Here is a 15,646-nt window from a genome sequence, read left to right on the forward strand (position 1 = left end):
TCATATAAAAAATTCCATTTTGGAATGGAATGAGATACAAATATTTACTACACACTTTGTCTTGTAGCCTATCACTCACAGTTCAGAGAAACCTAACTAGTACTGGGATTTTGAACTATGGGAGTGTCCACCCTAAAAATCTTTTTAGAAATGGGATTTATAGTCATAAGGCTGTGAATTTATATGTGTTGGCTTAAGGAAGGCAAGATGTTTTCAAAGATCATATTTGAGACTGTAACTGAGAATGATTTGTTAAGTTTTATCCCATGAATGTTTGATATGTATTACATCATTTCTTTTCAGGATCTGGAGGCCCTCCAGGCATGGCCAGACAGTCCGTCTTGTATTTTATCCTGCTGAGTGCTCTGACTGACAAGAGCCAAGCCTGTTTCTGTGATCATTACCCATGGACTCAGTGGTCCAGCTGCTCAAAAACCTGCAATTCTGGAACCCAGACCAGAGAGAGGTGGGTGTGGGCTTTGTAGCTTTTCTTTGTGCCCTGGGAAACCTCAAGGACAGAATTAGCAAAATCAAAAAGTGCCACACTAAGCAATGGGAAAGAAAATATATCTGCAAGTATAATTTTTGCAGAGTAAAATCTGCAAACTTTTTTTTAATTTTAAAAAGAACTCATGAATTTGGATGGAATTTGATGTCTTTTCCACATAAGGTTAAAGTGGAGTCTACTTTTGTTCTCTCCATAAAATTGAAGCATTTTAAAGAAATTCAATTAAGAATCTGTTCAATATTTTCAGTTGACTATTTAATTTACTTAGAATCACTACTTGGGCTTTTTTTTTTTTCAATCAGCACATAACTCTGCTTGCCTACAGTTAGTGAGTTAATTATAGAGAATTTTCTACTCATTAAACTGAGTCTAACAGGACCTCAATTGAGCAGCACTGCTAGCTATTAGCTCGATTGTTGGCATGGACAAGAAGGCAAGAAAACTGTGTTTTACTTGATAACATTTAATAATTCAGTCTTTTCATTAATTCAGATTATTCCTCCCCCACAGTTTCTTTAAATCTGTTAGATATTTCTGTTCCATGAAGATGCTCACGTGACTTGGAAGAAAAAAGGCATATACTTAATGTATTTTTAACTGTTATAGAACATTTTAGAGATCTATTTTAGAAAACTGTTTTTACATATGTAGTGTGAGTCTCATTAAAATCACCACCTGATGGCCTCAATAAACCATCCACTCTGGATGTAAGAACAGATTTGTTCATAATACTTCCCTACTCAAAAGTCCCTTAGTAGCTCACTACTGCTGCTGCTGCTGCTAAGTCGCTCAGTCGTGCCCGACTCAGCGACCCCATGCACTGCAGCCTACCAGGCTCCTCGGTCCATGGGATTTTCCAGGCAAGAGTACTGGAGTAGCTCACTACTTACTACCAAATAAAGTACCATAATAAAAGCTCATCCCTCTCGATTATGCTCTTCTCAGGTCCATCCCACAAGCTCCTCCATGGACATGTCATACTCCTTCCCTGCTCATCTGTGCACAAGCTGTTTCCTCTGAACGCCCTTCCCTTTGTTGCCTGGAAAACTCACGTGCATTTTTCAAAATGTATCTCTCATGTCACTTTCTCCTTTCATCTTTAGCCCCACAGAGCTCTGGCTCTATCTCAGTCATTGTACTTACCACACTGCATTGTCATCTTTTAAGCAATTGGCAGAAACTTTCTTCTTTCTCTGTCTTCTAGTCCCTCCCAGGAATTCCAGCATGGCAGGCTTCACAGATGTGTAGCCTGTGCAGTCCACACAGGACCCCACTCTGAGGAGGCTGTGGTGTGGCCTCATGCTCTGCCTCCTCTCTTTGGAAATTCTTAAGAATTTATGAGTGTGTTGCTGTTCAGTCGCTCAGTCATGACTGATTCTTTGCAACTTCATGAACAGTAGCCCACCAGGTTTCCCTGTGCTTCACTATCTCCCAAAGTTTGCTCAAACTCATGTCCATGGAGTCAGTGATACCATTGAAACATCTCATCCTCTGCCATCCCCTTCTCCTCCTACCTTCAGTCTTTCCCAGCATCAGGGTCTTTTCCAACAAGTTGGCTCTTCACATTTAGGTGGCCAAAGTACTGGAGCTTCACTTTCAGCCTCAGTCCTTCTAACGAATATTCAGGATTGATATCCTTTAGGATTGACTGGTTTGATCTCTTTGCAGTCCAAGGGACTCTTAAGGGTTCTCTAGCACCACAGTTTGAAAGCATCAATTCTTTGGTGCTTAGCCTTCTTTGAACATGTATTCCCCCTACTTTTATTTTGCACTGTGCCCCACAAATTATGGACCCAGTCCTGAGTTCCATTAAGTGGTAAAAACTGTACATATGGTGGACTGCTTGATTTTCCATGAAAACCTCTTTCCTTTTATTCACTGTAATTGATGCTCAATGAATATTTTTCTTATGGGGCTGGAGCCACAGTAAAGAGACTCATTCTAAGCAGTTTTCTCCTCCTTATTATTATAGACGGATTGTTACAGATCAGTACTATTTTGAAAACTTTTGTGGCCAGCTTTGTACCAAGCAGGAGTCCAGAGAGTGTAACTGGCAAACTTGCCCTGTCAATTGCCGCCTGGGAGATTATGGACCCTGGTCAGACTGTGACCCTTGTGTTCAAAAACAGGTAAGTGAAATGTGGGTATATTCAGGAAATCAGAATCATAAATTCTCGAATTCCCTGACAAACTCAACAATCATAGAAATGATGAATTACTTTAATTTCTGGAAATAAATTGTCCCAGCTTCCACTGAGGGAAATATTTTAGGGGAAGGCAGGATTCATTTGACATGCTTTATTGGCATGTGAATACCAAAAAAGTTCTGCCTGCCACCTCCCAAACCCTGAGGATTGGTATTGCACTCACCCAGCTCTGATTTCCACTGCCTCTGCCCTGTGAGAGCTCACAAAGCAAAAACAGGTGCTAAAAAATGCCAAAGTTTAAACTCAGACAGAAATGAGGTACATTAATTAAAATGACTCCTTGCCCTTTCTTTAACTGCCCCTGCTAAGGGAAAGTCCCTCGATTTGTTTATTGTTCCCAGCTGCAATATTTACCTACCTCAAGTGCATTCCAGGTAGGGCACTGGCCCACGTGAGTTCCAGTCAGGGTAGGTGCTAAGCATTCAGACATTAGGGAAGTAAAGGAATTGACCCAGTACAAGCAAAGCACCCACTATCTCAGAGAGACAGTTTAGGTTCCTTTGCACACATCATCTTACTCAAACTTCACATCACATTGTTTTTCTACCCATTTTACAGATGAGGAAGTTATAGATCATTAGGGGTGAAGTAATTTACCCAAGCACACATCACTAATGAATAGAAAGCTACATATTGAACTTGGATTTTTCTGACTTTAAAGTCAGTACTTTTGAATCCTATTCTATCTTTCCCTGACTCTTTGATTTACTGCTGCTGCTGCTGCTAAGTTGCTTCAATCGTGTCCGATTCTGTGCGACCCCATAGACGGCAGCCCACCAGGCTCCCCCGTCCCTGGGATTCTCCAGGCAAGAACACTGGAGTGGGTTGCCATTTCCTTCTCCAATGCATGAAAGTGAAAAGTGAAAGTGAAGTTGCTCAGTTGTGTCCGACTCCTAGCGACCCCATGGACTGCAGCCCACCAGGCTCCTCCACCCATGGGATTTTCCAGGCAAGAGTACTGGAGTGGGGTGCCATTACCTTCTCCGCTTTGATTTACTACTGACAATTTAAAACCTTTCAAAGTGTGGAAAATGTGCCAGCCTTGGTTTCCACAATGACTTTCTCATACATAAGCCCGCCCCCATCAGTCCTTTCACATTTATCACTTCACACTATCTTTGAGGAATAAAAGGGCTACTGTTATGACCTGGAAGATTTATTGCACTCAGGACATGCTCAGTAAATATTTGTGCATTTGATTTTGATTCAATTTAGAATCCTATGATTTCAGAGTTAGAAATCTTAGGAAATTTGTTGTCCCACTTCCTCGTTTTACAGGTTGGAAAAATGAGACCCCAAAAGTATTGACTTCCCTGAGAAAACACAATAATGGAATTGGGGAAAAAAATCATTAGTAATTTAGGAAATGCCACTATAGGAAAAATCACTACTGTGACGGAGAAGCCCAGTTTTCTTAGACACTTTGTGGCTTTGACCCAGCCTCAGAGTTATTCACCTTTCTCTCCTTTCCTTTTAGTTTAAGGTTAGGTCCATCTTGCACCCCAGTCAGTTTGGAGGACAACCATGTACTGAACCTCTCATGACCTTTCAGCCATGCATTCCATCCAAGCTCTGCAAAATTGAAGAGACTGACTGCAAGAATAAATTCCGCTGTGACAGTGGTAATGCCTTTTGAAAAATGTTCAGTCTTCACTAAAAATGACTAAAGTTATTCCAATTGACTCCCAGTGAAAGTCATGATAGAAAAGTCCCACCATATTTTAAGCCTAGGGAGACAGGGATGTTATGCTACCAATTATGTACTATTCATGTGTAAAATTACAGCTTTCAGGCTATAATCATCTTGACCACTTACCTGATTCCTTTGCTCATCAAGTACAGGTTCCCAGGTTCCTACACTGTTATGAAACAGGAGGAAGAGAATGAGGAGGAGGAAATAGAGGAGGAAGCAGATACTTTTAAAAATGGGCTATTAATAAGCACAATGGAAATAAGCAATTGAAAAAGAGTGATGCATTTTAAAATTTTAATATAGTTTATTAAGATAAGGATGCTAATGCTAAGATATTATGTAAAGGGGATGGTTAGAGATGATGTAACAAATTTTCTGGTATGGTCCATTGAATGACTCCAAAGATAATCACAGAAGAGGAGACTGCAAATGATTTAAACAATGGCAACAATTCCCTTCAAGTTCAATTCTCATACAGATTCATACATTTTGATATTTAAGTATTGTTAGATTATAATCAAACCTTGAATATACTACTTAATCTATGTATTCTCTTGCTAATTAATAGCTTTCCAAAGCTCAGCATGTTGAACCATATAGGTCAGATCTGCAAACTTTTTCAGGAGAAGTCCAGGTGGTGAATATTTTAGGCTTTGCAGGCCATACAGTCTATGTAGCAACTATTCAGCTCTGGAATCGTGGCATCAAAGCTGCCACAATTTGGCAGTATACAATAAACAGTATATCAACAAATGAGCATGACTATGTTCCAATAGGATTTTATTTACAAGAGCAAGTAGCAGGTCAGTTTTTGTCCATGGGCCATAGTTCACTGATTTCTTGTATAAATAGTCAATTTTAGTTAAAATAAAATTAGAGTTCTGATTAACAAAATCCAAATTATTTGCGTACTCTAAAATACACTGAAAAGTAGAACTAGACGGCAGATTTCGAATTCCCATAAACTGACCCCAGACTTGGGCATAATGTTTCTCTTCTCTTACTCTTTGCTTCCTGCCTTCAGCTTTACCAATCTTTTCTGAAAGTCAGACAGGAAGGCTGGTTCCAGGGTTTTCTCTCTGTACCTCATCCCCAAAATGGGATGTGAGGGTGAGACATGGGTAGGGAGATATACATTATGCCTATGTAAATAAGGGGCTTCCCAGGTGACCTTAGTGGTAAGGAAACCACCTGCCAATGCCGGAGACACAAGAGATGGGGGTTCGATTCCTGAGTGGGGAAGATCCCCTGGAAGAGCAAATGGCAACTCACTCCAGTATTCTTGCTGGGAAAATTCCATGGACAGAGAAGACTGGCCAGCTACAGTCCATGCGGCCTCAAGGAGTCAGATGTGACTGGGCAACTGAGCAACCAACAACCAACTGGAAGGCGAGAAGAGGCAAAAAGGACCTTCCCAGAGTTTTAGAGGGAGCACAGCCCTGCAGAAATCTTGTTTGGACTTCTGCACTCCAGAACTATGAGAGAAAAAATTTCTGAATTTCTGTATATAAATAAGGTCATGTCACATATTGACAAAACAGGAAATATGAGAAAAACCTTGATGGCAATGGCTAAGGGGAATACAGACCTAAGCACTATATTCAGAATATTAAGATAAAAGTTTAGAACTGATGTACATCAATTTGAAGCTTGAAGGGTAGTTTCTAGAACAGATTACCAGGGAGAACTCTTATATTCAATAGACGATAAATCTATGAAATTCATTATGAAAGCGTTTATGTCAAAAATATCCACAAGTCTGAGAAGTCTTTAGATATGTCCATGTGCTATCAGTTCAAAATGAGTGATTTCAGGAAAGTTACTGGTATAGGCACAGCAATCTCTACTTCATCAGTAATACGTCCATAGCTGGTAATAGAAACTGAACCATTGAAATGCAGCTGTAATGGTTGATAAGCAGCTGCTACCCTGAGCTCTCTTAGTGACCTCTGCCCTACTGTCCAGATCCCTTCATCAGAAATTCCTAGATCTTCCCGCAGTCCAACCATTAACTAGTTAATCTCTGGTACAAACATGGGTACCATTCTGACTGGGTAATGCCATGGGCTCTTGGTTGTTGAATATTCCACTGAAGATGATATACCACTGTACTCTCCTAAAAACATCCACTAATGCCACTCTCAAAGGAATAAAAGATTGGATGGACCATTATTTGTCTGACATATCAGGATGATGTAAGTCATCCTGACAAATATCAGGATGATATTTGGATCAGTTAACAACAGAAAAAATCTCTATCTTTCCTCTCTACTCTCATGATTGCTCTTCAGAATCTCCCAAGGCGAATTGTATTTTGTTTTGTTTTGTTTTGTTTAGTTTTTAAAACAGTTTCCATGGGTGCACTGTGTCCCCTCATTCTGAACCCTCCTCCCATCCCCCTCCCCACCCCACCCCTCTGGGTTGTCTCAGAGCACTGGCTTTGAGTGCCCTGCTTCATGCATCGAACTTGCACTGGTCATCTATTTCACATACGGTAATATACATGTTTCAGTGCTAGTCTCTGAAATTATCCCTTTAATGTATACATGGACCTTTGAGAAGAACCCATGAGGCAAATCCCCATGCACTATGCCAACTCCTCTCGAAGTCCTAACTTTAACACAGAGATGAGAATTTGCAACTGGTTATAAAAGTAATATACCATGTAGTAACATAAATCAATTCAAGTAAATAGGAAAATCATATATAATTCTAAATGACTACATAATTCCAGGTGTAAATAGATATATGCATGTGTTGGCTAATGCATGCTGACTTCTGCAAATTCTGTACTATTGAAATGTCCCTTCACCTCTGCCATTCCTTCTTTAGTATAGGACATATTTGTGGCTTACAAATCTTTCCGCTTCCTATTGCGTTGTGTTTCCATGACCTAGAACCTTTCTCAACTGTGTCCCATCAGTCCTATTTCACACTGCCACCCATTCCTAAACATCGCTCAAGAGAGGTCCTCTTGCTTTCATCCCTACCCTTGCTAATGTTGTTGTTGCTGTTTAGTCACTAAGTCGTGTCCAACTCTTTGCAACCCATGAACTATAGCCTGCCAGGCTCTTCTGTCTGTAGGATCTTCCCAGCAAGAATGCAGGAGTGAGTTGCCATTTCCTTCTGCAGGGGATCTTGCTGACCCACGGATCAAACCTGAGTCTCCTGAATTAGCAGGTGAATTCTTTATCACTGAGCCACCAGGGAAGCCCACCCTTGTTAATAGAGACTCTATAATATCCCTAAAATTGTTAGCACAAGTCCACAGTGAAGTCAAACAAACCAAAATGTCAGAGTTTGGAACAGAGAAAGTTAACTGCAGAGCCATAAAAGGAGATGGGTGGTTCAAGCCCTAAAAACCCCTGAGCTCCCTGAAACATTTCAGTAAAGCATTTTTAAAAGCCAGGTAAGGGAAGGGAGTCACAGGATATGTGATCAGCTCATGCACAGTTCTCTAACTGGCTGGTGATGAGGTAACAGGGTTGTGTCACTATCAGTCCTTAGGCTCCAGGAGGCCTGGGGCTATGTGTTCATGGTCATCAAGAGGTTAACATCTTCCATTTGGTGGGGGATGTTCACACCTGTAAAACAACTCAGGACATGTGCTTCAAAAGTATACACACACACACACATATATATATATTCAGTAGGTACTTCAGACAGGAGCTAAAGCAGAGGATATGAGAGAATGCTAGCTGGGAAAGCCCCACAGGGTCCTGCTCCATTACAGAAGTATCAAATGAGTAGACTTTCTTACATATCTGGTACCCTGATCACAAACCTAGGTTAATGAGAATTGTACCTTACATGTGTATCTCTACCTCCATCTGATAAAATGGGAGTTTTAGTGTAAAATATAAAAAATCAGCTCTTGTTCAAATTTGTGAGTACTAGGTTCAAAACTTTTAAAAACTGTAAGATATGTCTTTTTTTTTTTTCTCCTTTAGGTAAAGCATCTCTATTTCAAACTAAATTAACCATTCTGCACTGCCCTAAGAAAAGCAAACAAGAAAAACCAGAGATGTGTTATTTTAAAAAACAGGGTGTCTTTCAGGTTATATCTTAGGACTGACAGGAATTTAATTCCCTCTATATTTTCAGTCTTGTGTGATTATGATGCTCATACCTATAATAAATGTCTTGATATAAAATTTTGAATAATCAAAGGATGATTTAATTACTTGCATTACATTCCACCTTTCTTACTGATGATTCTTCAGCTCAGCTCAGTTGCTCAGTCGTGTCCGACTCTTTGTGATCCCCGTGGATTGCAGCATGCCAGGCTTCCCTGTCCATCACCAACTCCCAGAGCTTGCTCAAACTCATGTCCTGAGTCAGTAATGCCATCTAACCATCTCATCCTCTGTCGTCTCCTTCTCCTTCCACCTTCAATCTTTCCCAGCATCAGGGTCTTTTCCAATGCACCAATTCTTCTCATCAGGTGGCCAAAGTATTGGAGTTTCAGCTTCAGCATCAGTCCTTCCAATGAATATTCAGGGCTGATTTTCTTTAGGATGGATCGGTTTGATCTCCTTGCAGTCCAAGGAATTCCCAAGTCTTCTCCAACACCACAGTTCAACAGCATCAATTCTCTGGTCCTCAGCTTTCTTTATAGTCCAACTCTCACATCCATATATCACTACTGGAAAAACCATAGGTTTGACTAGATGGGCCTTTGTTGGCAAAGTAATGTCTCTGCTTTTGAATATGCTGTCTAGGTTGGTCATAGCTTTTCTTCCAAGGAGCAAATGTCTTTTAATTTCATGGCTGCAGTCACCATCTGCAGTGATTTTGGAGTCCAAGAAAATAAAGTCTGTCACTGTTTCCATTGTTTCCCCAACTATTTGCCATGAAGTGATGGGACTGGATGCCATGATCTTAGTTTTTTGAATGTTGAGTTTTAAGCCAGCTTTTTCACTCTTCTCTTTCACTCCATCAAGAGGCTCTTTAGTACCTCTCACTTTCTGCCATAAGGGTGGTGTCATCTGCATATCTGAGGTTATGGTTATTTCTCCTGGAAATCTTTATCCCAGCTTGTGCTTCATCCAGTCCGGCATTGTGCATGATGTACTCTGCATATAAGTTAAATAAGCAGGGTGACAATATACAGCCTGGATGTACTCCTTTCCCTATTTGGAACCAGTCTGTTGTTTCATGTCCAGTTCTAACTGTTGCTTCTTGACCTGCATACAGATTTCTCAGGAGGCAGGTAAGGTGGTCTGGTATTCTCATCTCTTGAAGAATTTTCCAGTTTGTTGTGATCTACACAGTCACAGGCTTTGGCCTAATCAATAAAGCAGAAGTAGATGTTTTTTTCTGGAATTCTCTTGCTTTTTCTATCATCCATTAAGATTATTAACCCCCCAAAAGTTGAAACTAAGTGCTTTCTGGGGAACTCTTTATTAGTTAAAAAAAAATCAGTTCAACAAAATATCTAATTTCCTCAAGCATTTCAGTTGATCAAAATAGTCACTCATAGCTGTACTGAAATGTTGACCACAATTTAAGATAGGTAATGAGATGTGTGTGTGTGCGTGAAGGTGCTCAGTCGCTCAGTCATGTCTGACTCGTTGCAACCCCATGGACTGTATAGCCCACCAGGCTCCTCTATCCATGGAATTTTCCAGATAAGACAGTCCTGAGTAAAACATTCAATCACTGTTGATGAGACTTGTACATAATGGTACAGATGCCAGCATTTCTGATTATACGCAAGAGACTGAGGAGCAGGAGACGGGCTATCTGTCATTGTAGAAAGAGTGTTTCAATTTCAGTAATATACAGGCACACACTGTTTCCTAGGATCATAATGAAATTCAGCAAGTTTTAAAAGAAAGAGAATTATCTGAGTTGGTACTGTTTTCTAAACTCACTCACACAAATTGCTATCTAACACTGTGGTATCCAGGCATTTAATGTGTCCAAAAAATAGATATAGTAAATTGTATGTAGTGAAATTCTTATTAATGATAATTATAACAGTAATCATATATAGTGAATATCTACAATAAAATATTTAATAATGTATAGTAAAGTGGGGGCTTCCCTGGTGACTCAGACAGTAAAGAATCTGCATGCAATGCAGGAGACACAGGTTCTATCCCTGGGTCAGGAATAACCACTGGAGAAAGGAATGGTAACCTGCTCCAGTATTCTTGCCTAGAAAACTCCAGAGGAGCCTAGAGGGCTACAGTCCATGGAGTTGCAGAGTCAGATACAACTTAGTGACTTACACTTTCACTTTTTTTTTCACTTTTCAAAATAATTATATATAGTAAAATATACTGATAGTAAGTGTGCAATTTGATTTTGACAAATATATACACCCATGTAAACGACCCCCAATCAAGGTACAGAAAATCTCCATAAACCCCAAAAGTTCCTTGTTTCCTGTTTCTAGTTAATCCTTCTTGTTCTTGAACATGAGATAAAAGACTCAGATGGCATGACTCGTCTGTGTCCAGCTTCTTTCTCTCAATATAAAATTTTAGACATTAAGTCACATTGTTATGCGTACCAGTAGACATGTGTGTGTGAAATTATAGTTTTTTAAAAATAAAAGTAGTGACCTTGAGTCTATTATCCTAAATTAAAACAAAATTCTGAGCTTATTGTTAATTTTCTCCTACAGAACATGATTTCTGCAGCAAGCTCACTGTAGTGGGAATGGGATTCCAGAGTTATTTCTTTGATTTCAGACAATCAGCTCAAGAGTGACTAATTCTATCCAGACTCTTGCAATACTAAACAAGAAGAGAAAATATCAGTTTGTTATTCCATTTCCTTATTTCCCATCGAAAATAATGGCCCTCTACCTTCCCTTGAAATTTAAAGTAAACATGTTTCAAATCAATAAATACTCTGTTAAGTGACCATTTGTTGTCCATGTTACTATTTCTTGACCAGGTCGCTGCATTGCCAGCAAGTTGGAATGCAATGGAGAAAATGATTGTGGAGACAATTCAGATGAAAGGAATTGTGGGAGAAAAAAACCAGTATGTTCACGGAGCTATAAACCCATCCCTAGTGTACAGCTGATGGGCATGGGGTATGTAACATCTTTTTATCGTTTGGGAAGTAAAATCATTTCAAAACCAGAGCTGGAAGCAGCGATGAAGCAGTGAGACCCACCACTGTTCACATTCCTCATTAACCTCTTACTCCTCCCACTAGTCCTATCTGTCCCTGATACTTGGCTGCCAGGCTTAATGATAAAAATAATTACTTTTAATTTTTAGCTATTTAATAAATTAAAATGATAATTTAAATTTAGCATTTTCACATTCAGTGCGTAGTAGACAATGCTATGAGTACTTCATAAACATAGCTTATTTAAAGTCTTATGGCAGGTATTCTTTCCTTTCTGAGTTCCCTCAGGGCTTACCAGTTCACCATTGGTGGTAGCTGCAATTGCTGACATCCTTTGTTTACTGATATGGCAGGAAATATTCCACTTCTCAAATGGTGTTTAAGCATCATTCAATGACTGGTATTTTAAAAATCACCATTGAGCTTTGATCTTCTAAAACTTATTCACAATATTTCCCTATTACAACCCTATTAAAAAAAAAAAAAGCAGAAAAAGAAAAGAAAACAAGAGCTAAGCCTTAGTTGAAAGCATAAGAAAAACCAGTAAAGGTAATTTCTTGTACTCTCCTGTTCTCATGATAAATAATTCTCCCTTCAGTTTTTGGCCAGAAAGCAAATAGTATTATACAGGCTTTTATTGCTTTGTAGTGAGATTTTTAAAGTCTTTACTTGTACTGCCCGACTTGCATAAAAAGGAACCTTGAGGCTCTAAAGACAAACAGCAACAGTTGCAAATACAACCGCATTTGATTAGCATGAAAACTAGCAGCTGTAGAACCAAACTCAAGGACAGCAGTAAAGTGCAACAGCCATTAATCTGGAAGCGAGAGGAGCCCTGTTCTAGATCTGAAAGTTGTTAGTCGCTCAGTTGTGTCCTGACTCTTTACAAGTCCACGGACTTTAGCCCGCCAGGCTCCTCCGTCCATGGTATTCTCCAGGCAAGAAACTGGAGTGGGTAGCCATTCCCTTCTCCAGGGGATCTTCCTGACCCAGGGATCGAATCCGGGTCTCCGGGATCGAGGGCAGATTCTTTACCGTCTGAGCCACCACCTACTTCTGCATTAATTCACAATATCATGACCAAGTAAGTGAACATCTCTCAGCTGTAATTTCCCCAGCTCTAAGTTGGATGGCTACAAACTGATTTGAGGTTGTGTTGCGCTTCATGGGGTCGCAAAGAGTCGGACACGACTGAGCGACTGAACTGAACTGAACGACTGAACTGAACTGAACTGAGAACTCCTAATTAAGAGTTATTTCAACAAGAGAGTTTCACAGCATCTTCTTACCAAGGTACAGAAATGGTTTCCTTTTTTTCTTTTCTTTGGAAGAAAAACTCAGCCAAAACCTCCCACTGATAATCCCATTTTCCAATGTTCTGATTGATTCTGGGTAACATTACAAACTCACCTCTTGTTCAGTTGATCTAGACTCTCGAGTTACAGATGGGAAAGACCACGTGCTGTGTGTACTTTGGCAGAAGGACCATGTGGGACTCTGCCAGCCAGAGCTGCTGTCCCAAGGATTCTCAGAAATGAGCAAAACCCGCTGGCTCAGGGACAGCCAGTCCTCTCCTCGCCTCCCCAGGGATTGAGAGTTCTGAGAGCTGCTTACTGGAATCTCTAATTTTCTGGCCTTAAAATCGCTGCTTCTCTCCAACACATTTCTACCCAAAAAAAGAAGCTTCCTGAGTGACTGTCCTTCACTTTTAAATGGCATCTTTCCAATAAAGAATTTAATAAGACATTCCAACATTGCTACTTTGTCAACATCAGTCACCAGGTCTGAAATCTGAAGCAAGAACCAGGCAATAATAGTGTGCTACTTGTGTTCTCTCAGGCTCAGAAAAGGTACAAATGCACACACACAGACGCGCACACACACACGTAGAAATAAATACACAAACACACATGCATATTTATATACAGAAATTCTAATGAAATTCAAAAAGTTATAAAATATAACATTAAAGTCGAATAAGATAAAACACTTTAGAAACCTAACATAATAAAAGCCACAATGTGTTTGAGACACCAAAATATTTAAAATTAACTTAAATACCACAGAGGCGAGTAGAGAAAATAGTGCTAAAAACTGCTACGTAGCTGACTTCACTTCTAAAAGTCTCCTTTGGGTGCCCTAACAGGGCCACCTCCACAAAAGTCCTATCTTCAGCCTCTGCCAGCAGTGACTACCATCAGAGATTCCTCATGACCTGCGAGCCATTTCCCTCAAGCCCTTTCTTGTTAGTGATGAACTTATAAGTACACTGGATAAGGGCAGTATAAGATCATCAGTTGTTTTCTCCTCATTGACCCCTCTTAACTCAGAAAATGAGTCCTAAACACCTGTGTTAGTCATGTTAACTTAAGTACTTTGGAAAGTTTTTCCCAGACCAGCTCCTCTTACTTCCTCCCTCAAATGCCCACTTATATAAACTCAAATATGGATGAGAATTTGACTATGAGATATATCTTACAGGAAAGGTAAGAATCATTCTTTTTTATCAGTTTTACTGAGATCTGATTGACATGTGGGTTTTCCTGTTATGTACATCTTTTATTCTCACACCACTGCCACACCTCAACACTTTTGATGCCAGACATAGGCAGGGGGTTTCCCCCACCAAGCCATTGTCTGTGACCCCAGGTGACTGCCCCACAATTTAACTGAATTTTGACCTTAGCTACCTGAAGATAGTATTAGATCGCCTGGTTCAGGGCTCAGTCCTGCAAGACTGCCGCCGCTCCCCCAGAATGTCTGACACCGATTGCAAGTTCAGGTTCTCATATGTGCTCCTGTCACATCGAAGATTCCCATAAACTCCTCCTTGGGTTTGATTAATTTGCAAGAGCTACTCATAGAAGCCAGTAAAACAATTTACTTAAATTTACCAGTTTGCTATGAAAGAATATGATAAAGGATACAGATGAACACCCTGTTGGGAGAGATAGGTATGGCAAGGATGCAGAAGAGGCATGAGCTTCCATGCCTTGCTTAGGTTCCACTCACCTGCACCTCCGTGTGCTCACCGACCTGGAAGCTCTCTGAACCCCATACTTTTGGGATGTTTATGGAGTCTTCATTACATAGGCGTAATCAGTCATTACCCCTGTTTTCAGCCCCTTTCCCCTCTCTGGAGAATGGAAGATAGGGCTAAAAAGTCTAAGCTTTGAATCATGGCAGGATCTTTTTTGTGACCAGCACCCATCTGGGAGCCCACAAAGAATCACCTCATTGGAACAAAAGACACTTTTATCACTCAAGAAATTCCAAGGTGTTAGCAGCCTTGTGTCAAAAACTGAGGTCAAAGACCAAATATTAGAAAAAAAAAAAAAAAAGATGCTCTTAGTGCTCTTACTACATAAATTACACGGGTTTTGGGAGCTCTGTGCCAAGAAATGGGCAGCAGACGCCATTATGGGTATTTTCTATGATCTCATCATTGGTTTCCCTGGTGGCTCAGGGGTAAAGAATCCACCTGCAAGGCAGGGGACGCAGGAAATGTGGGTTCAATCCCTGGGTTGAGAAGATCCCTTGGAGGAGGGCATGGTAACCCACTCCACTATTCTTGCCTGGAGAATTCCATGCAAAGAGGAGCCTGGTGGGCTACAGTCTACAGCGTCACAAAGAGTCAGACATGACTGAAGCAACTAAGCGTGCACGCATTATCTCATCATATGTGATTCAGCAATACTAAATTTTTGACAAAAAACTTTTTTTTAAAGAATTAATTTGACAGATATTAATATCTATAAGAACTTGGAAAACAATTAGCATTCTGGAGAAGTTCTTATCTACCACAAAACAGTTTCTTAAATACTTGATTTGTACTAAGCTAATTAATCTGTCTGTGCTTCAATTTCCTCATTTGTAAAATGGGTATAATAATTGTACCTATATCACATGGTTGTCATAAATATTAATTAAATATAATATTAATATCAAATACAGATCAAACAGTACTAGACACAGTAAACATTATGTAAGCATTTGTTAAACAGATTTCAAATATCATTATAGTTATTAGGAAAAACTAATGATAGATTACAATTCTATTTAAATATTGCTGTTACTATTTCATTATTAGCTCTTTATAAGAATTCTTTTACTATATGATAGTAAAGACAGTGGACCCAGAATGGC

General features: G+C 39.9%; 1 protein-coding gene across 1 annotated transcript in view; it reads left to right on the top strand.

Annotated features, from left to right (window-relative positions):
* Window positions 1-323: 323 nt before the first annotated feature.
* C6 (complement C6) overlaps window positions 324-15,646 on the top strand; it is a 65,765-nt gene continuing 50,442 nt past the window's right edge. The window contains exons 1-4 of the mRNA XM_052659295.1: window positions 324-466; window positions 2,481-2,637; window positions 4,193-4,337; window positions 11,318-11,459. Coding sequence (XP_052515255.1) covers window positions 324-466; window positions 2,481-2,637; window positions 4,193-4,337; window positions 11,318-11,459 — 587 coding nt within the window. The remainder of the gene's footprint in view (window positions 467-2,480; window positions 2,638-4,192; window positions 4,338-11,317; window positions 11,460-15,646) is intronic.

Source organism: Budorcas taxicolor, chromosome 20 (genome assembly GCF_023091745.1).
Source record: "Budorcas taxicolor isolate Tak-1 chromosome 20, Takin1.1, whole genome shotgun sequence".
NCBI lineage: Eukaryota > Metazoa > Chordata > Mammalia > Artiodactyla > Bovidae > Budorcas > Budorcas taxicolor.